General features: G+C 46.2%; 1 protein-coding gene across 1 annotated transcript in view; it reads left to right on the top strand.

The window, feature by feature from the left end:
- Positions 1–22,048, top strand: part of LOC147692145 (NTPase KAP family P-loop domain-containing protein 1-like) — a 273,140-nt gene that overhangs the window by 20,720 nt on the left and 230,372 nt on the right. Inside the window, exon 2 of the mRNA XM_086938444.1 lies at positions 15,664–15,726. Within this exon, the coding sequence (XP_086794570.1) occupies positions 15,714–15,726 (13 nt within the window). The 5' untranslated portion in view covers positions 15,664–15,713. The remainder of the gene's footprint in view (positions 1–15,663; positions 15,727–22,048) is intronic.

Here is a 22,048-nt window from a genome sequence, read left to right as displayed (position 1 = left end):
ATCATCAGGTTTTTGTGTCGTAGAGCCGCCTGGATAATATTCTCAGCCAGACTCAAGATGAGTTGAGTTGTGGGGCCTGGTGGGCGATAAATCAACATGCCCATTAAGGTACAATTTTGTAGAAGAAAAAGAGAGAAAGAAATGGCTTCGCAGTTTTCAATATTAATGGTGTTGCTGGTACATTTTATAGCTAACTTATTAACTTTATTGTTTTGTAATACTTTTTATGAGTGCTGTTGGGAGAGATTTGAAGTTGAACTCAGGTATTTCAGACACTCGTAGTATTAGCCTTAAAAAACACATCGCGAAGAGGCAATTGTACAAGTGTTGAAGTGTCAGTCAGATCAGTAGAATAGGTCTTGTGGTGACACTTTGAGATTACTTGCTGTATAAGAGTGCTCTTTTCGCCCTCTTTATTGATGACTTATCTGTCCTGCACATATTTCTGCCACTCCTTCATTGTGGTTCAGCCTGTGCATCAACTAAAGTATGTGTGTAACCTGCACACCACTCTTTTTTAACTTCTGTATAATCTATCTTTTCAAAATTGGTGCAAACCTGCTTTCCAGTGCCCATGGCAAAAGAAGACGGAGATGAGAGATGAGCCCCACTGCACCAGGGGCTGTCACTTGGAGGCTGTGACCCAGAAGCTGGAGGGAAATAAAGACTGGACATTCTGCTTGCTGGGCCTCACTGCTTTGGAAATTACTTATCCAAACTTGTCAAGCTTCAGCCACTAAACACATGCTCAAGAACACATCCTGTTCAAACTGCTGTGTCGCCTATGTGGGCGGGGAAACATCCATGACAACGCGGTCAAAACACCGCGCTGCCATTACCACGCGTCTTTTACAACGCAAGTTGTTACCACGACTTGCGCTGGAGGGCGCTCTAGACTAAGGAATAGTAGATTTACTATTCCAACACCTTCCCTACTGTACGTAGGCTGGTGTTGGAATAGTAAATCTAACTATTCCTAAGTCCAGCCGCCTACAGTGCAAGCCAGGGTAACGACTTGCGTTGTAAAACCTGCGTTGTGATGTACCGCAATCTAAAAGATCGCGTTGTAACATCATACAACCATGTGGGCGCCTTATTTTCATTTCAAGAAATGGTGAAAAAAGGGGAAAAGAACACAACCCACCAATAAGGGCGAATCCTATTTTTATGAATAGATATGTTTATTGGTGTCAAGAGGTAGGGGTGCCACTCCTAACTTTTAACAGCTCTCTGTTCCCTGCTCTGCCTCCAGAGGCCGTACATCCAGGGGGATAGGCGCATGTTTGTGCTGTCTTCCCATCACAATAAGAATACGTGTTAGAGTGACTGACATATGTTTAACGGCCCTGCCAAATCCATCCCGGGTATTCTGTTTTATCTTCTGACAAACAAAGCATCATGGGATGACAATACAATATATTGCTCAAGCGGTTGAGAGTAATGCTGGACTTTTTAAGTTGTTGTTTGTTCCCTTTAAAAATCTGCAATGTGAGCTGGCCGCACAGTGTGAGGACATAGTGTGTGGAAACTGTCTCCTATTCCTTGAACCTGAGAAGCTGTTAAGCAACAACTGACTGCCTATAGTGGCAATTCGACAGGCAACAGGCAAGTGAGAAAATAAACACCTCAGCAGCCTTCTGACCCTCCTTTTAATTTGCTCAATGGTCGAACCTTTGCTAGTAAAAGCAGAGCTCACATTCTTTGAATTTCGTTGGCACCTTTGTAAAAAGTGTGTGCTTTTTACAAAATTTCAGATTTTCGCTATTTCTTGGCAAATCGCAAAATCCTGGAGGGTCTGACTTGCACTTTTTGGACAGTATACTGAACTTGAAGATCGTAAACTTCCTTAGTTGAACCATAAATACGAGGCCCGGTGTCCCTTAAACTGAAACAACTCATGCTTTCAGCAATATGCAAACAAGCATTATATCCTTAGCACAACAACATCAACTGTTGCATGGCGAAACACTTATAAGGTCCCAAAGGCGAGACCTATTGGCTATGCCAATGCTGGTTTATTTTTACAAATTAAGCATTGCTTCAAGTACACATCTACACACAACAGAGAGGAAACAAAGAACCAATCCGTGCTTACAGCCCGAACGGCAGCCAACACACCCCGCATCAGCCCTCTACCTACAGAGTTAAAATACTGTGTCCAGTGCAACAGACGCTGGGGTTCGAGGCCTTTGAGGTGAAGAACGGCCTTGGTGCGAACAAAACAAAAACGTGAAACCGGAAGGCAGGACAAAATTTTGGAAGTGTAAGGAAAGGTGCACGAAAAAAGATGGGACGGAAGAAAGAACGGGTGACAGGAGAAAAAGAAGAAGGAATAAGGGAAGGCTTTCAGGTGAGGTAAGAAGGAAGGCAGGTGAGGGAAGAAGGAAGTGGGAATATAGAAAAGACAGAGGGAAGAAAAGACAGACAGAAGGAAGGAAAGAGTGAAGGATGGAATAACGGAAGAGAGGCAGGATGGAAAGGTGGTAAGTAATGGAGCAGGGAAAGGAGAAAGAATGGAAAGTCCGAGATCCTGGGGCAAAGGATGGAGTGCACGGGGGATACTATGGAGGTACAAATAGAATGAGGGAAGAAACAACAGGGGACGTGAGAAGGAAAGGGAGGGATGTAAAACAGGTAGGTCAGAAGGAAACATGGAAGGTAGGATGGATGGAAGAGGGAAGGTAGGGCGGAGAAGACCGAGGGAAGGGGAAAGAAGGCAGGTGGAAGGACAGGGAAAGAACCTAGGAGGGACAGAGAAAGGGGGCAAAAAGGGTAGGAATAAAAGGAATGAGAAAATAATGGGGCAAGAGAAAAAAGGAAAAATAAAAGGAAGAGGGAATTAAGAAGGCGAAGGTGAAAGAACAAAGAAACAAAGCACAGGGGTAAAGATGCAGTTAGGTACGGGGAGAGAAGGATGAAAGATAGGAATAACTAGGAGCATGTTCATGAAGAACCGTCCAGACACATTACATTTGTAAAAGCTTATTTGCACTTTTGTTATCACACAGGTGTGTGAGTTTTACAGTAGACACCAGCTTCATGTGAGATGGCTACAAAGAAGTGTTACATTCTTCTGTATCAGCTTGCACCTTTGACAACAAACACTGAAGTATTCGAACTATGTGGTACACATAGAGAGGAGGCATTGTTAAACATGTTAGAAAGACCACTTTGTTTCCACAGTAGTTGTAGAATCATTAATACGGCTGCCTATACCTAGAGGGTGATTGATATACAAGGCGGTTCCTGGCAGATTACTGTGCATATTACACTACAAAGGTAGTTCTCTGTGTTATTGGGTATACAGACACCGTGAAAGGACCATGGCGGGGATGGTAACAGGAGTGGGGGTCGAAGGGCACCCCATAAAAAACAACAAACAAAAAAAACAGCAATAACCTGGGAAGCCAGCACCAGACAGTACATCAGCAGCAACAGATAGAGAGGCTATAGGGGGGCAGCTGACAGAAACGCAGAAGTGGGGTTGCTGAAAAGCAAGGCAGGGAAGTGGCAGACAGAAGTGAGGCAGTGAGCCAGCTGACAAGTGAAGTAGAGGGGCATCGCACTGAAGTGAAGGAGGAGGACGGCTCACAGAAGCAAGGTACAACAGACACAATCACACAATAGGGTGGTGAAAAGGGCATGTAATGAGGACACTGATCCGCTCCTACCTGAACAAGACCTGTGGCCCGAGACACGCTCTGTGGTGGGGAGGGGGAGGAGCGTTGAAGCGCGAGCAACCAATATATTAACCGCACACTCTATGCTTCACAAAAAGCTGTGGTCGACTTTTTGAAGCCCACTAACTAAAAGTCTCGCCAGACAGCGCATGTACTGGCTCAGGCGAGACCTAAAAAGAACAGCAAAGTAACCCTTTTTTCGGACCGGTCAGGATAATATGAGTCTGTTTCTAAGCGTTAAACAATTATAGTCCCTCACCCTTCAAAATCACTCATGAGATGAAAGTTTAACAGGTTTCAATATTTTGTACATTAGTCTTACTGGGATAGGGGTCAACATGTTGCAAGTATTTAAATATAAATTGTATTGAACGGTGATTATTTTCTTTAACAAGAAACAGAAGACTTGGTTTTGGTCACAATATACCTAAAATGTACGATATGAAAGTTGAAAGAGCAGAAGGGTAATACAGTTGAAAGGAAGACTTTAAGGGCAAAGGTCTAATTTGAAGTAACAGAAGAAGAACAGTATGAGGAAAGATAAGTATTTATAGGGAACGCATGAATTAAGAGAAGAAGGAATAGAAGATGGCACAGGAGAAGGAAAAGCAAGATGTTAATTGGAAACAGAATGAAAACCATGAATGATATAATACAGAAGAAATTAGGTAACAAGCAGTAGGAGGACAGATTGAAAGGGAAAGAAAACATGAGAATGAAGGTAAATTATAAAGAAGGGAAAGGTAATAAGGTAAGAAAGATGACATAACTATGAGAACACCAATTGATAACATTGATAAAATACCTGAGAAAGTGAAGGAAAAGGAATGAAAAACAGAAGATAAATAAAATCCTTGAGTAAAAAGTGGAGAATGTATGGGACAATACAATGAAATTATATGTTGTTATAAATGAACAAGAGAAAGTAATATTGAGAGGGAATAAGAAATTAAATGGAAAGGTATTACAGGAAAATTAAAATAGACCGGGACAACAGTATAAGATGAAAGAAAAGGAGTGGAAAAGAAACTAAACATATGACGGAGGAGAATGGTGAACGAAACGTGAGAGAAATGCAAAAAAAAATATGTGGACAAAATGAAAGATAAAAAAGGAGGAAAATATAGAAACATATTCGAAGATCATACTGATGTTAAGAGAATGGAAGAGAAAGAAAGGTGACATGCAGTAACATGAATAGAGGGGTAAGGGGCTACGATAAGGCATAGCTCTTGAGTTGCACAGCTCCATGCCTGTGTAGATAACCCAGCGCAAGCCATTTGTTTGAATTTTAGGACTTGTAATCTTGACTTTATAATAGGTTCAAAAAGAAATAATAATCCCAAAATGCAAAGAAAAAAATGCGGACTGGATAAGCTACTCAAGCATGGAGTTGAAAACTTGAGAGCTCTGGAGAGGGAAGTAATAGAAAACAAAAGTTTTAGATGAATAGGAAATCAAATGAAATGAATAATGAGAAGCATACAATGAAAGAATGTATGAGACGGCAGAATCGGAGAAAAAACATCAGAAGAGAGAGGAAGTAAACAATGTGTGTTAAACAGCAGATAGAAGGGAATGTGATTAGAGCAAACAGGTAGCAAATGAAAACAAATAAGGGGATAATCGTGTATGTTAGACCTGGAATCATTGGCATGAGTCTCTCTTCCATTTTGACGGATTGCCTCTTCTGTTTTGATATGTTTTTGCTGGTGTTCTGCCTTGGGCACTGTGCCACTGCTAATCAGTGCCACAGTGCAAGTGCTCCCTATGTGAAATTGTTGTACTAATTGGATTCCATGATTCAGGTTTTTGATTTACTTGTCAGCCCCTAGTACAGTGCATCATGTGTGCCCAGGGCTTGTAAATCAAATGCTGCTGGTGGGCTTGCAGCACTGGTTGTGCACCTACAGAAGCAGCTTGCAAAGTGTGTCTCAGTCCTGCCATTGCAAGGCCTATGTGCAGTCTGAAACTGCCATGTCGACTTGGCCAAGTGCACCCACTTGCCTGTCCCTAAACCTTCCCTTTGCTTCATGTTAGACACCCCTATGGTAGGCCTATGGGCAGGGTGCATTGTAGGAATAAGGCAGGGCATGCTCTGATGTGTGTAGCATGTCCTAGTAGTGAATTACAGCCATTTCATTTTTCACTATTGAAGACTACCTGTTCTCCATAGGCTAGAATGGGCAGTTAGATTATTACATTCTTATAATCTTAACTGACTTAGGGAACATGGTAGATATTCGAATTTAGTATGCCTGAACTCAGAATAATAAAGTACATATTTTAGTAAAGTTGGTTTTAATATTCTGTGTTTGAAAATACCACTTTTAGAACGCAGGTATTTTCTTGCCTAATTGTCCAGGCCTGCCTCTGCTAGGTTGTGTTTTCCTTGCCTGGGTTTGTGAGTGACAGGGTTGGGGGATTCCAGGAGACAGGCTGGGGCAGCCCGGTAGTAAATAGAGAGATCTGTATCTAGATGGGAGGGAGGAGTTGCACCTGGGGCCTGAACAGGGCTGGGCCTTCCCTCTACAATGCTGGTTCCACCTCTTGTGGCTTGTCTGGTGTCTCTGCCCTGCACAGTGAAAGGAGAGAAGGAATCATGTCAACAAAGTGCTCCAGAGCTGTTTCTTCCCTCCTCTGTGCTGGCTGCACCTTCTGTGGGGTGGATGATGTCTCTACCCTGCACAGTGAAAGGAAGAAGAGACTCGTGTAGGCAGAGTGTTCAGGAACTGGTTTGGACTGGGCAGAGGCCTCTCTGCCTTAAAAGAACAAAGGACTTTGGGGTATAAATATTGGGACCCTGATCCAAAGAAATTAGACCACTTCTGGTACAAGAAACCTTTGCCAAGGAGAAGAACTAAGAAAACTGCAGGAGTTTTACTGCCCCTCTGCCAGTGTGCTTTTTGCTGGGTTGGCCTGCAGTGGTTGCTTCAATGCAAAGGAAAGGAGAAAGAACTTTTTAAGGACTTTCATCATTTACAGAATATTCTCCAAGGGTTTGAACTGTGCTTGCCTCCTGCTGAAGTCTCAGGGACAAAAGACTTCATCTCCAGCTCCCCACTGAATTTCCTTGCTCGGAATTCTAACTCCAGACATTTGCGTGTCACTGGGAGCTGGAAGCGCGACCCATCGAGAAGAAGCGTGTCGCCGCCGTAGCTAAAATCGTCGCATCGCCGGAGAAGCGAGCCTTTGCCGCATCTCCCTTTAAGCGTGTGTTCATCGAAGCTGCCTAATGTCGCATCACCAGAGAAGCGTGACACCATCGTGAGAGTTGCCATTGCATCACCGGAGAAACGTGTCGCAGGGCCTGTCGAGGCTCCAAAGTACAATCGGCGCAAGGTTGCCAGGGCGTCTACGCATCGTCATCGCATCGCCGCATCGAGGGCACCATCTTCTTGCATCGCTCCGGATCATCGCATCGCATCAAGGTGCCATCTTGCGCACTGCAACGGGCCCGCAGGCCGAGAATCTATGCATCACCTCTGCACCTGTAAGGATCATGACGCATCCCCTACTCTGCGCAAGCATTGAGGCACAACACATCCTCTCCCCCAGATCACGGAACCGACGCATCTCCCCTTTTGCGAGCATTTTGTTTACTTTGCGTTACGCATCCAGGTACTTTGTTGAGAACTTTGTCGGATTTATCATCAGCTTGAACTAAGCAACTTTAATCATCTTCTAAGTAATCTGAAGTGTAGTATTGTGGATTTTTGTCGTTTGTGGTCATGTGTTTAACCCCTTCCATGCTGGTGACGAACCCCAGCCATCACGCTCTGAGGCGCTCGTGTGCCCCGCCCTGTTCTTTTGTTTACCGCACAGCGGCGGAAACGGCCCAGCATGGAAGGGGTTAAGTCTATATAAAGAATACTCATTTTTATAAAACCTGTGTCCATCTGTAGTGTTTTCACTGTATTACTGTGTATATTCACAAATGCTTAACACACTGTCTCTGAGATACGCCTGTCTGCTCAGGCCAAGCTACTAAGGGGGTGAGCAGGGGTAATTTAGGAGTGTAATCCCCTTATCTTGACTTAGAAGTAAGGGTCCCTATTTGGACAAAGGTGAATACCATGGCCAACTAGATACCCCCAGATCTAACAGTGTAGATAAAAAGGAGAGTGTAAATTAAGAGAATCCATAACAACTGTGATAAAGGAATGGAAAGACAAAGATGGTAGGTCTCTCAACCAGTCCCAAACCCCTAATACGCCCACTGTAGGTATGTAGAGTTGCAACATCAGAACTTACATTAATCAATGCTCAACAAGGTTGCAATCAGTACTGGGCAAACAGTAGTAAAACATCTACAGGAAGCAGTACAATGAATACAGTAACTGTAACACTTTCAAGAGCAAAACTAATATATCTCTCTAGAAGAACACTACACTAACACACACATCTGCTTTCTGGCCTGCCTGACATACTCCAAGGCTTGGTTCTCATAGTCCAGTCTCTATGTCTATGCGACAATGTAGTATATTGCCACTATCTGTAACGGTACTCACCTTCAAAGTATCTGTCATCCGACCTCTGGTTTTCACCTGTTTAGTTACCCCCTTACGTTCAGTCAGCCACTATTGTCTTTAATTCTACATTCACTCTCGGTGACCACCTGTCCACTACTTACATGGGACGAACGTGATTTCAGCCTAATATTGCTGTCGGATGTATGACGTTACAATGCAGGATATTACAACGCGGTTTTTACATCGCATACCTTTACAACGCATAGCGCTTAGAGGTGCTGGATAGTGAAAAGTTTAATTTTCTATTCCAACTCCAATCCCCGTGGACACTAGGGAAGGTGTTGGATAGAAAATTAAACTTATTCCCTATCCTAGAGCGCCCCCCAGCGCAATGCGTTGTACTGGTTTGCGTTGTAATGACCGCGTTGTAATGGTAGTGCGTTGTAAAAGTTTCGTTGTAAAGGTTGTTCACCATTGCGGTCTGTTGTCGCTCTTTTTTTTACGGATGTAATTTGCCAATATAGTCAGCACTTACGGGTCGAATGACAACAGGTACTACAGCTGAATATGTGTGTTTAGCTTGGTAGTAGGAGGGTCTAGTAGTGTGTAGCGCACCCTAGGATTGCTGTTACCCCAGCCACTCTTAATGCGCAGCACAATAAATCTGAAGTTTTTATTGGCTGTAGAATCCCAACGTGTGCCTGCACTAGCAGTCCTCCCCTAGTCATTTGACGTTCCCAGCTTTGAGAAACTCGGCTTGATTAAAGGTGCGCGTGGGGTGTATGAGTTACTGACCTGGTTGTGTCTGCCTAACTTTTCTCGGACAGAGTGGGCTGTTGCCGCTTGCACTAGCCGTCCTCCAATAGTCGTTTAACATTTCCAGCTGTGAGACACTCGGCTTGATTAAAGGAGCGCGTGGGGTGTATGAGTTACTGGCCTGGTTGTGACTGCCTTCCTTTTCTCGGACAGAGTTCGCTGTTGCCACCCTCTGTTCTGCATGCGAATATGGGAAGAGAAAGGGGAAAAGCTTTTTAGAGCGAAGTAGGGCTGACCCCGTGTGGTCAAAGTGAGCACATTAAAACATCATCATGGTACTCCCTCAGCGCCCTGTAAGACAAGCACTGCAAAGCTATTTAAAAGCACACCACCATGCGCGAGCTATGACAACAAAATGGCGTGGGACTCTCCACTGTCCCACGGACACGCTCATGCTGTCTGCTATGGACAGATGGCGAAAGCAGCCATCTTTGTCCATGCAGGCGTGTGCATGAGTCCACAGGGGTAATTGATTCCAAAAGGTCCTCTCTGGCGAGAGCAGCGCATGCGCGGCTTTCCCCAGGCGAGACCTAAAAACTACTGACTTTGCATAGCTTTATATGCCAGCGATGTGCTGCTGTTTGCATCAATCGATCGATCAATTAGGATTTGTAAGGATTGCTGCTTCACCCGTTAGGGTCTCGAGGTGCTGCCCCGTCCACACTCCCCAATACCTCAGTTATTACGAAGGCTAGACCTGTATGGGCAGGCCTACAGTCTAAGGGTGAATTGGGTCAAATCCTTGCTGGTGCCTCTAAAGGGCTTCATGGATACTATAAGCTGGCAGGCTTGAATCCCAAACCATAGACTAAGTTTCAAATACCTAGTGATACATATTGCTTTTTTACTGGATCTTGTGTGGTCTCTGAATTTGTTCCTGTTGATATCCAGAATGCAGGCAGATTTGAGGGATTGCACATGGCTACCACTTAATATCCCAGGATGAGTGGCACTGTTTAACATGCTGGTACTAGCACACTTCCATTCCTTTCTCCAGAATTCCCCCTTTGGATTCCTGCAAAATGGTTTCAGAGCCTCCATGCTACAATACGTTCTAAACGGGTCCTGCGCATCATGTTTGGGAAATGTACCCAATCGACATTTACAGGGGAATGGCAACGGCATAAAAAACAATTATATTACTGGACCCTGCAACTTCTTGTGCTCAATGATTGGCTTCAGGGAATGTGGGAGGGCCTATCTTTTTAGACCAAGGGAATTTTTCTGGAGGTAGACACTATTATGAACATGCTCTATGGTAACCCAGTACCCGCCTCCCTTCCAGAACTGATAAGGGGGATATTTTGGGTGTGGAAGAGGGCTCTGCAGTGGACGTGGTGGAAAATGTGTAAACCTGTTCTATACTGTAAAAGGCTGTGCCTTGAATATGGCCTGTTGACATTGTTGGTTAATGGCAGCCCATCGTACTATGAAAGCAGCCTACTAGCATGCAGCTCACTGTAAGATCTCAGAGTGGTCACAAAGAATGGGCAAATCTTCGATCGACTGGAAGCTCCTTGGCTCGTGTGGGTCTTTGAAAAGTTGTGTTATAACAGCTTTTTTTATTGGTTTATGCCCCCTGCTAAAGACAGGCATTATTAATGATACATAATGAAAGTGTAAGTACCTAAGATGTTCCTACGTAAGTGGCTGGCCTGGGACAAGCTCATAAGCTAGAGGTGAACTATTCTATCAGGGGATAGATAGTAAAACAACATACTTGAGCTGTTACCTGATAAAATAGTTGGTGTACCGTCGTCTCCTATGGCGGGTACCTTAGCAATAAATACATTTACGATTTTATTGCAATCAACTTGTGACACGACTAGAGATACAAGTAATTTCTATACTTTAAAAAACAGTTTGGCAGATGGATTATATACAGAAAGGATAATTATTGAAACAGTAATTTACTTTAGATGTTAGAATATTTTTCCGATAAACACCCTAGGGGTATATTCACAAGAACGTGTGCTAAACATCACCAAAAAATGCTAACACACCATTACACATTGCAGCTGATCGCAGAAAAATAACCCTCTGTTAACATGGAATTCACAACAAGGCGGTAGCATACGATAGTCTGCGAAACCGCGGCCAATGTCCGCGATACAGCTACCTCAACGGCGATAAAAAGACAAACCTCGAAGCGAAAAAACATGTGACGGGCCAAAGCGTAATGAGTAAATCTGCGATAAGCAGCGCCAGGCCTGTAACCCACACATGGTAGGTGGGAAAAATCACTATAAAAGTAGAAAAATCACCCAAACACAAACTGACCAACACCCAAGCATCATAGAGGCAGCTGGAGCAGGCGCAGAGGACGAGTGCAACCTCACAAGCACCCCGGAAGACCAGCCTGGGACCTCGGGGATAGGGAAGGGCAAGGACAAGAAGAAGAGGAAGACGAAGTTCAGTTTGCAGGAAAACAGGATCCTGATTACGTTGGTGCTGGAACACCATCAACAACTGTTTGTTACCTCCAACATGTCATTGGGAACCAAAATGGGATATGGCGGAACATCGTGGACAAGGTGAATGCCGTTGGAGGGTACAGGAGGTCAATGTATGAGGCCAAGAGGTGATGGATTGACATCAAGCGAAAGACCAAGGAGAAACTTGCAGCCAACCAGAAGGCAGCAATGCAGACTGGAGGTGGGAGCGCAGCGCCAGAGCTCGTGATGGATGACATGGAGGAGCTGGTGTCAACAGTCATCCGTGTGGAGACTGTTGCCGTAGTCAAGGGACCGGACATTGCTCAACAGGACACAACACAACCTCAACAGGGTGAGTGACCATCAGGTACTGGGGGGACGGTGGAGATGGCCACAATGGCACACATGCACAATCAAGCAGAGCATAGTGTACACCCACAATGACTCTGGGTCATGGCCCTGATCTACACACTGTCACAATGTACAATGCCATGCTGTCTGAATATCAACATATACCATGCGGCTACATACATGTGGACACATTGTAATACACCATCTACCCTTCACATTGCAGAGGCACTGTCAACACCTCCTGCACAGCAGTCCAAGCCACTCTTCACTGTTGCAAAGGAGGACACCGCCAGCATTGACACCCAAGCCCTCCAACACATCATGGACATAATCCGCAACTCACCTCTAGGATCAGGGAAGCCCAGATGCATCGACAGGACCCCACCCACTTCCCAAAGTACCCAACAGGAGGCACCCACAGCCCTGGAATCGTCCCGAGGCCACAGTAACAAATCATGGCCTTCCAAACGATGAGCAGTTGCCGGTGGGGCTCGGCCTCATGGCTACCTAACAGGACTCCATCCATGAGTGTCTAGGTCCTATCAGGGACCAGCTCCAGTCCCTAAAGGACACCCACAGCCCACTCCATGTTCTCCAACGAGCCCTGACTGACATCGCCAGAGTCTTGGCATGGAGAGAAGAACACCTGTCCGCTCAGACTGGCTCCATCGATTCCAGCCGTGAGCTGGCAAACATGGGGAGGCTCATGGAGGACATGGTGTGGATGGAGGCAAAAAGGATGACAGCCACCGCTGCACATCAGCAAAATGTAGCCGTGATCTACCATGCCCTGCAGATCCTCATCATGGCATTGCTGCCACAAGGCGTAGTGCTGATGAATGCTGCTGCCCCCACACCGTCCACATCTCCGCCCCCTGGTCTGTCAGTGCCTCACAGTGCGGCAGGCGTATTCACCCTGGCACTTGATGTGCCACTGCCACACGGTGCGGCCGACAATCCTCCTCCGGCCCCTGATGCGGCAGTGGCACACAGTGCCGCAGCTGGTACTGCAACACCCACAGGTGGGGCATGGCACACATAGGAGGATGAGGACGTGGATGGGATTTTTAGCAGAAGGAGGCAGTAGCATTAATGTCTGCCATCTGGCCTGTTTCTGCTTGTTACTGCACATGGCCTCATGACGTTCCGCTGACCCCCAATACACTCTGCTGCATTCACCTTAGATCGCGACATGGGCTGCCATATCCTGTTTGATGACCAATGACACAGCGACCAGACTGCAGACTGTACCCTTTCTCTTCCGCAGTACCTGTCATCCCCGGTTGGACTCTACACAGGCCCATATTGTGTGGTGTGCTTGGCATGGCCATGTACCGCTCCAGCTGCAAAACTCCACTGGATGTGCAATAAACATCCAGTAACGCACTGCTGTGTCATGTCTTTCATCATTCCTGCATGAATGCGTGGATGGAAGTAGGGACACTGATTTTCCTTATGTCAATGATGCTCTTCTAGTAGTATGCCAGTCACTGTGTGATACATTGCCTATCGTGTTCCGGGTGCCGTGGAAACTACAACAGGAACACACACATTAGTCACTTCCATGTCCGGACATGGACTGATCCACACCCAGAGCCCAGAGTCATTGTTGCATGTCCTGCGCTGGTCCGACGTACGACGGGCCAGACCACTCTGCTTTAATCTCCGAGCAAGGGCCCACATAGCTACCTGTCCCAGGCGTACTCACTGGTGGTGTGCAGGTCACTGGTCTAGTTGTCAGCATGTCACGGCCACTCCCTGAAGTCAGGTCTGCACACAGACCACACCCATCCGGCAAAGGCGTCACAGGTCATGTGGCTATAAAGAGAGAGAGTTTTCCCAAATAAACCCAGAAAGGACCGGGAAGTATCACAATCAAAAAATAATTCCTTTCTGTGTGTTTCAATTTAGGTACTAGCATATATCATGTACAACATCATTTGCTTAGACCAATTTCATCCTCATAAGCCCATACAGTATATTTAAATCAAAACATAAAATTGTATGTCACTAAGTAGTTTTTTATTTATTAAAAAGATTTACTTATAATCAGTATAAGCAATTCATTAAAAACAAAATCATACACTTTTTTCAAAACAACATATTAAACACATTTCCTAAATTTCACCATAAATCAATACATGTTTCTCAATACATCATTTAAAAAAAACTAAGATTATACAGTTAAAAATCTGTGTGTCGACGCGTTTCGGTGCTTCGTTTTTTTAGAACACCTTCCTCAGGACAGATTTAAAAACATCTTCTTTCTGAAATAAATAAATACAATTAGTCAACTTATATTATATGGGAAGGTTATTTTTTTACTGATAAACTATTGGAGTAAAAGGTCTTAAACATGTCTTACATTCGTCACAATTTTTCTTTTAGAAAGAAGATGTTTTTAAATCTGTCCTGAGGAAGGTGATTGTCCCTGAGGGACCTGACTGGAGTCTTCCGCATTGCTGTTTTGTATTTCAATAAAGTTTTCGGTTGTTATTTCAGTGCTGTGTGACTGTTTCTCGTTCTTCTGGCCATACATGTGTTTATTTATTTTAGCACTGTGCGTCTTCATGCATTTGTTGTGGCTCTTGTGTTGTGCACGGTATGTGTATGTCTGGGGGGCAGGGGTGGGGGGCCTGGGGTGGTTGCGGTGGGTGTTGTGGTGTTCATGGGTATCCGCCGTGCATGATCATTGTCTCCATGGCATTTGTGGGTCTTCAGGTGTGGCTCTTGGCTTGGCTCGGCTCCCTTTTATGCTGCAGGTAGTCGTCCTGCTTAACACGCTGGGCTGAAGACGGCTTGAATGACAGAAACCGGTCCTCGGAAGCTTGTTTCCGGTCCAGGGAAGACATGGCTTGGCAGTTCGGGCTGGACTGTTCCCGTGAGGCACAGGGTCAGACTGATTTGCATATAGCCATGTCTGAACTGGGGTGGCAGAGTGGGCTAAAGAACGGTGATGGATTAAACCCAGATCTTTTGACTGGGTGTGAGTGTTTGATTGTTTCAGATGCTCCGTCCATCACCACCCCCTTTTGTACCGTAACACCAGCAAAAGGCAGGTGTTAATTCCCTGCAGCTACCATGGCTTATTGCCTGTTTTTATTTCGTATCGCAGATCTGGCAGTTTGTTGTGAAATTGGTGTTGTGATTTTTTAGTGTGTTTTTGCACAGGAAAGCAAACTCTGCATCTCATTAGGGTTAGTTGGTGGTGTCCACCGTGGAGATACATTTTGGGGCAGTTATCGCAGGAATACAGGGGATGTCTGCAGTTTGCACAAGCTTGTGAATGGGGTGTTAATTCTATCTCCACTTTTGATGTGTTGAGGTGGTGTTAAATCGGAGCTGAGTCCTTGTGAACATTCCCCCTAGTTGTTTAGAAATTCCATTTCATCACGTTTGAGATTAATTCCCTTCCATTTGGTCTTGAGTTGACAACTCCTTTTTTTTGTTTTTTGCTTCAAACGAAAATCACTGGGTGGAAAAAATCTGGCCTTAAACCTCTTCTAGGTGAAGAGGCTGTCAATCGCTCAAGCATAGGCTCTTTAAGATGACCAAGAGGACACCAAGTTGAACAGTTTGGTTCACAGTCTATTTTATTTGCAAGTCTAATATTTGATATTTATAACAATAAAAATATATAATTATAGAAAAAGGCTGCAGTGCTTCCCAGTAGGTTAAATCATAATTATTTACTACAATTTACAGAAGGAGGTGTGAATCATTGTAATGAACAATGTCCCAGTGTGTGTTAAGCCTATGTAAAATGAGGCTAAATCTACATCCTGTTTAGAAAATATGTTTTAAGTATTTAATGATTATGCAAATCACCTCTGTAATAGGAACGCGTAATATTTTTAAATCCATTGTAATGTATTACATATCTGTTTTCTAACTCCTGTGAATTTTTAGTTTCTCCCTAACAGGTCTATGTCAACATTGAAGGTGAATCTTAAGTGCAAATGGGCTGTTCAGGTAACAAATCAATTTATCTGTCACTGTTAAATATGCACGCTTTTCTTAACAATGCATACAATCAAAATGGTAATTGCTTATACATGGCGCAGAAATGTTCAAGTGCTTTGAGCCGCATACAGTGGGAACACGCTGCTAAAACGGGTGACGGCTGGTTGTTAAAAGAGGTCATTATTTTTATCACTTTCAAGATGGATTTCTAAGATATGTTTTCTGTTCAAGCAGTTATGAAATAATGCTCTAATGAATCGGATTTCTTGGAATTTAATTTTCCATACTGCCTGTCTCTATCAGGATTGTCTATTGACCATTTGAAAGTAAAGTGTGATATAAGTTGTAGAGCTGCAAATTACTTAATTTGCACGGTGTGGTCCTCGTCAGTTGATTTATTGTTTCGTGGTGCCTGAATTACACTGCTAGAACAGTTCAGGGCCCTATTAAAAGACCATGCAAACCAGAGAGACGTGAACAAGTGAGCCTTAAATGGTATGGATTAAAAAAGTTTGCTAGGCACACCTCTCCAAAATAGACTATTGCACCGCACCTCTATAGCCCTCACAAGGAGTGGCCTGGGAAATGGGCCAGTATTTCCCCACACCCAAAATTACTGATATCCAGAGTACTATTGAGTCTACTGTGGGAAATATCTGTTCCATATCGAGTTGCACTATGAGGAGCCACTCAGAAATAAAGAATTGCTGGTGGAAAGGGTAAATCCTTGTCATATTTCCCTGGTAATTCTTCATTTTGGCCTAGACTTTCACCAGCAGATTTTAGTTACTTTCTGTCGCCAAAGTCTCTGAGTTAAAGTAAACAGAACTGTTTTCCTGAGGATCTCCTAATTCCGATGGGGCTGCTAGGAGTTGTTACTGGCCTCACCAGATTTATGCAGCCGCACTTAAGGAAGGCCTAAGTCAGAAATGCACGAACGAGGAAAATGTTCCATTAGTTTTAGGAAGGCTTTCAGTGGGCAGCTTTTGTTCTTTTTGTATTTGTCAGCCCCAGTGGGACGGGTATGCCCAGACGAGGCTTCCATGCTCTCCATGCAACTGGCGTCAAGCTATCCTGGCTGATGAGGGTTGAAACCCCGAAACCGGTACTAGGATGCTTGTTTCCAGTCCATGGGGGACCTGGCCTGGCAGTTGTGGCTGGACTGTTGTCACTGGGCGCAGGGTCAAGACTGATTTGCATATGGCTGGGTTCAAACTGGAGTGGTATAGGGAGCAACAAAAACAATGGATTTAGGCCCAGATCTCTGTACTGGGGTGAATGTATGACATTGTTCTGCAGTACGTCCATCAGTTGTTCTTTTTGCATTTGTCACCCCGAGTGGGACGGGTATGCCCAGGCATGGGTCCTGTGCTCTCCATGCCATTGGAGTCAAGCTATCCTGGCTGATGAGGTGTGAAACCCTGAAACCAATCCTAGGATGCTGGAGTCCAGTCCAGGGAGGACCTGGCCTGGCAGTTCGGGCTGGATTGTTCCCATTGAGTGCAGGGTCAAGACTGATTTGCATATGGCTGAGTCAAACTTGAATGGCATGGAGAGCAAAAAAAGATGGATTTAGGCCCGATCTCTGTAATGGGGTGAATGTATGACATTGTTCTGCATTCTGTCCCTCAATTGATCTTTTTAGGTCTCACCTAGTGTTGCAGGGTACATGCGCTTCTTGCTCTGGCGAGATATATTGTAGATGAGGAGATTTCAGAAGTGGACTTGAAGCCCCGCCCATCATTTTCATTGGGTCGTGTCACCGTTTATGCTAAACTCTGACTTTCCATTAAAAATGATGCTTCTTGGTCACTGCCCTTTCTCCTTTTCGTCCGGCCCATCCGGACTGGATCGTCTGCCAGGCTGCCCCGGGCCTCCGAAGGGGGCCACCTAGAGGGCGGCCACCCTTAGTGCCACATGATGGCACACACACCAAGGAGCAGTCTAGTGTCTGGGACCTGGAGGGTCCCCAGTGATGTCACTTGCGGCAGGGGAAGGGCGGGGCCGAGGGTATATGGCCTGGGGTCGCAAGCCTGGCCCCCTTTTTGATCGCTGGTCGGCCTCGTGGACGGATCCTCCCCCCCATGACCCCAATGAGCGGTGCTGCCTGGACGCTGCTTGTGTACCTTTGGGTTGCCTCATCCAGAGGCCTGGTCTGGCGTCGGTGGCGTGCTGGTGACATCCCCGGTCGTGGGATCGCCTTCGGTTTGCGGTGAGTCAATTCTCCACTTTCCCAGGTGTGCGGTCCCATGGGCACCGCATTCTCGAGTCAATGGGGGGCGCTGGCTCTCGGGGATGTGGAGCTGTAGTTTGATGTTGGGTGTACTGCCTTTCCGCACCGGACATCACGTGGTTTAAAGTAGCGGGGGTGCAAAGCCCATGCCCTGCACCCCCTGATGTCTCCATGTTCACAGTCCTGGAGTGATCGGATCGGGTTTGGTAGCTCGATTTTGCTCCCTTTGGTTGTGTGCATTTTTACGGCGCTTTGTCCTTTGGCGTGGCCTCGCATCGGGGGAGGGGATGTGCCGAGCATTTGAGGGCCCGTGTCAGTGTTATCTGGATGGTGCATGGCCAAAGCGTTTCCAGGTTGTTCCCCTCCCAACTGCGGGTTTCGAGCATGGATGCCCCAGACCCTCCGAATATTTAAAAGAAAAGTGATTACATTATGGGGTCCCCTTACTCGTTGGATGGTCCTGCAGCCCCCTGGGGCGGTGTGTTGTTTTGCGGTGGGAGCAGCATGGGCCCACGGCCTCCTGGCGTGGCTCAGGTGCAGGCGGTCTGGGAGCGAGAGGGAGACTGAGCGGTTGGGTTGCGGGCAAAGGGCAGCGCATGTTGGTGCGAGGCCGGGACGGGTCAGTCTAGCCCTGCAGCTTAGGGGGGCGGTAGGCAGAGAGGGCTAGAGTCCCTGGTATCCCTTTTGTATCCGGCTGCTTACGCGACTTCGCACGGCGGTTCCAGGACGGAATTGTGTTAGTCGTTTTGTTTTGAGGTGCCATGTGTGCTGGCCGCGGTTTTGCACCTTTTACACAGGTTGAATTGACCCTGATCTGGTATCCGCTGAAAGCGATGGAAGGGGATATGAAGGTGACTCACAGCCCCATAGGATGCACAAGCGCATTAGGATTGAGCACAATGCGGTTATAGGTTGGGCCCATGCAGACACCAGCACTTAGGCTATGGGCAGCTTTGAGAAGGGGTATGGCTATTGGGGCCAGTGTCCCTTCGACTGTACTACGGAAGACATGTAAGATTGGACTTCCAATGCTGTTGTGACCGGTCTGCGGTGTTGATGTGAGATGCTTGGTTTGCAGTCTTTTGTACCGCGGTTGGCGTGCCAACAGCTTTCCTCATGCTGTTGGTTTGGCTAAGCCGTCTTTTGGACTGGATTGTGACAGAGGAAGTACCAGTAAAGTCCTTTAAGGTACAGCTGTCCTGCCAAGACGTAGTCGGCTCTACTGGTGACAGTAGTTCATTTTGTACATTACCGGTAGCACAGGCCACAGGCTGGCCTTTCTCTCCTTTCCTCTCTGGTGAATTTTTGGTTCCAGATTTCATCACTGATGCCCATTTCTGACCTTTATTGAGGTGGCATGCGAAATTGTTGGTTGCAGTCTAGAGGTTTGGAGGAGCTATCAACAACTTATACTGTACAGCAGTCCTGCTGAGGAGCGCTAGTCCTGCCGGGAATACTAAGTATGCTCTGCTGGTGATATGAGGAGTACATACACAGCCTAAGGTTCACAGCAGCCGCGGAGTCGCTTGGTTAGCGGCCTGCTTGCAAAGTGTGCCCCATTATAATAGCATGGCGAACTCCCTCCCTGTTGCTGAGGAGATGTCCTTTGAGGAGATTTTGGGGAAAGGTTAATTACAATTGTGAATACTTTTTCACTGCAGGGCATGAGATGGCAATGGTTCTCCGGGCCACTTTGATTCCAATATGAGAGGAATTCCGGGGACCTCTGTAGGCCCTATGGTTAAACAGTGGCCTCCTGTGACAAGGGGTCTGAATTGTTTCAGGAAACTAACATCACAGGATGTCCCCACAGCCTTGCATGCCAAGTGCACTTTACGATAGTGTCTGACCTGGCTGGTCAGGCGTGCTGTTGGGCTGTTGTTGATGCAGAAGGGAGGAATTATTTAATTTCATATATAGTTTCCATTCTGCTCCTTTCCATTTTTCTTGAGACTCTCATTCCATTATTGATGGACTTCCTTGGGAATTCTCACTAAGCAGTATTGCTTGCTGTTTCAGCTATGGAGGCTGCTCCCTTTCCAATATTTACATGGGGAGCTCGCTGGGCACAGCCAGGTCCCGTATTTTGGACCATGGCTTAACTGCCACATTTACTTTTTTGGTTCTGGGTGCACCTCAAGCGGTCTCATGTGCAAATCGTGAGGGGAGGGGGAGTGGCAGAGACGGAAGCCATGTTTGTAGTGGAACTGGGTCGTCTGCCTCTCAGTGAATGCCGGCTGAGTCTGCGCACTTAGTCTCCGCAGCTGCCAGGCCCCATGATGTATTCCTGGCCTCGCGGTGTCGATGGTGTGAACAGTATACTTTTTCCCTGACGTTCACAGTGTGCCTCTCGTGCCCTGGGTCGTAAGCTGCATTGCCCCTTGAGGGAGCCGGCCTCACGGTGCAGGGGGCACTTACTGGGCGTGGCAGTCCGTGAACCTGGGTAGGCAATGAAGAGTGATGCAGGCAGGGTCGGAGCTGCAGCCTTCATGGGACATGCTGTCATGTCGGTTACCAATTTAGCAGGAGTACGGAGCACTTTCAGGACCAGGACTTGTGCACCCTGGGTCGCCTCCCACACCTCTCTTGTGCTGGCTAGCGTTATCTAAATACAATGTTGAAATGTGTTGTGGCACTTGATATCGTTAACATCAATAGAATTTATGCATTTATAGGAAGGTAAGCCTATTGGGTTTTTTATGAACAGTACTTGCCTCACAAAGGGGTACCTTTGTGTGACCATCTGGTATTCTTCCCCTCTTTTGATCTTTGCTAAGGGAAGAGTAGGGGGATTTGCAATTTGCACTGTAGGAACACAAATAGGATACTAGGAACTTTTCAATATTCCAACTTTCATTGGAATCGAACGGTATATAGTGCAACCATAGTCGGACGCCTCTGAAATGGATTGACATGGTTGGGTACCAGGTTGACATCCTTAATTTATATACAGAGCATTTTAAGCGATTTTACTTTGGGTTGGGTTTACTGCAGGGGGGGACTACTTCACTCTCACCCCAGCCAGTATAAGCTCAGGGATACCCCCTTTTCTGACTTGTACCTGGCTTTAAGTCCAGCCTGTTTCGATATTCGTAGGTGAGAAAGTCAACCCTGGACTCCCAATGTGAGGTATGGCCCAAAATGGTCACCTCACAGGATCAAGTTTACTGGGGCTATATGTGAGCGGGGGTTCCTGGTACGCCCCCTATTCCCCTGCAACTAAGGGGCGTAATACGCCTGCTGCAAAGATGTTTATACTTATATGCCACCAGACCCCATTTATGCTGGATCCTTCCGATTTTGAAAGCAATACCGTATCGTAAGCAAACACAATGTAAGAAGTAGCAAACAGTGTGTTACAAGACAAAAGTGACGTGTGCATGTTACAAAGGAGTGCCAAACACAGGTGAAAGGGTAATACTGCAGTAAGTGGCAGACTCTCAAACCACTAAGGGCACAATGGGATGACACTTCCATAGTCAAGGTGTATAGAATGTTCAATAATAAAAGGTCTTCCTTCAGATGATAGAGAGGGCATGAAATAAATTTGGAAGTGTCTTTGAAGGAGGAGAACTTTGAGTTCAGTTTTGAAGGCCTGGGAGGAGGAGGTGTTTCTGGGAAGAATAGTAAGAGTGACAAGTTAAGAAGTGATTCATAATTGACTTAGTTTCAAGACACTACACTACTGCATCAGGCGCTGGAGGTACGCTAGTATTTGCCCCACCCAACTCCTTACGAGAATGTAATGTGGACAAACTAGTACTCGTAACTGACAAACAGGCTTGACATTGGTAGCGTGGGGGGCATCGATGGCCCCTGTCTCATTGCAGAGAATCCATATTGCTATATGGAGGGGGGCAGGGCTTCCAATGAATGTTTTATGTCTCAAATGCAGGAACCGCGCAGGAGAACCGCCCTACTCACATGAGGGGGCCACCTGAACTATCAACAGGTATAAGGGTCATAGCAGACTGGGGGCAATGAGCTAGGGACTGGGAAACCCAGGTTCTCCCCAGGTGTCATTACTGTCCCTGTTTTGGGGCGGGCCGGTTACACCCCATGGAAGTAATACATTGGTAGTTAACTGGTGAGTCTGAG

This window comes from Lissotriton vulgaris, chromosome 9, assembly GCF_964263255.1.
Source record: "Lissotriton vulgaris chromosome 9, aLisVul1.2, whole genome shotgun sequence".
Lineage (NCBI taxonomy): Eukaryota > Metazoa > Chordata > Amphibia > Caudata > Salamandridae > Lissotriton > Lissotriton vulgaris.
The sequence above is the reverse complement of the archived record's forward strand: the minus strand, read 5'-3'. Positions and strand labels throughout refer to the sequence as shown.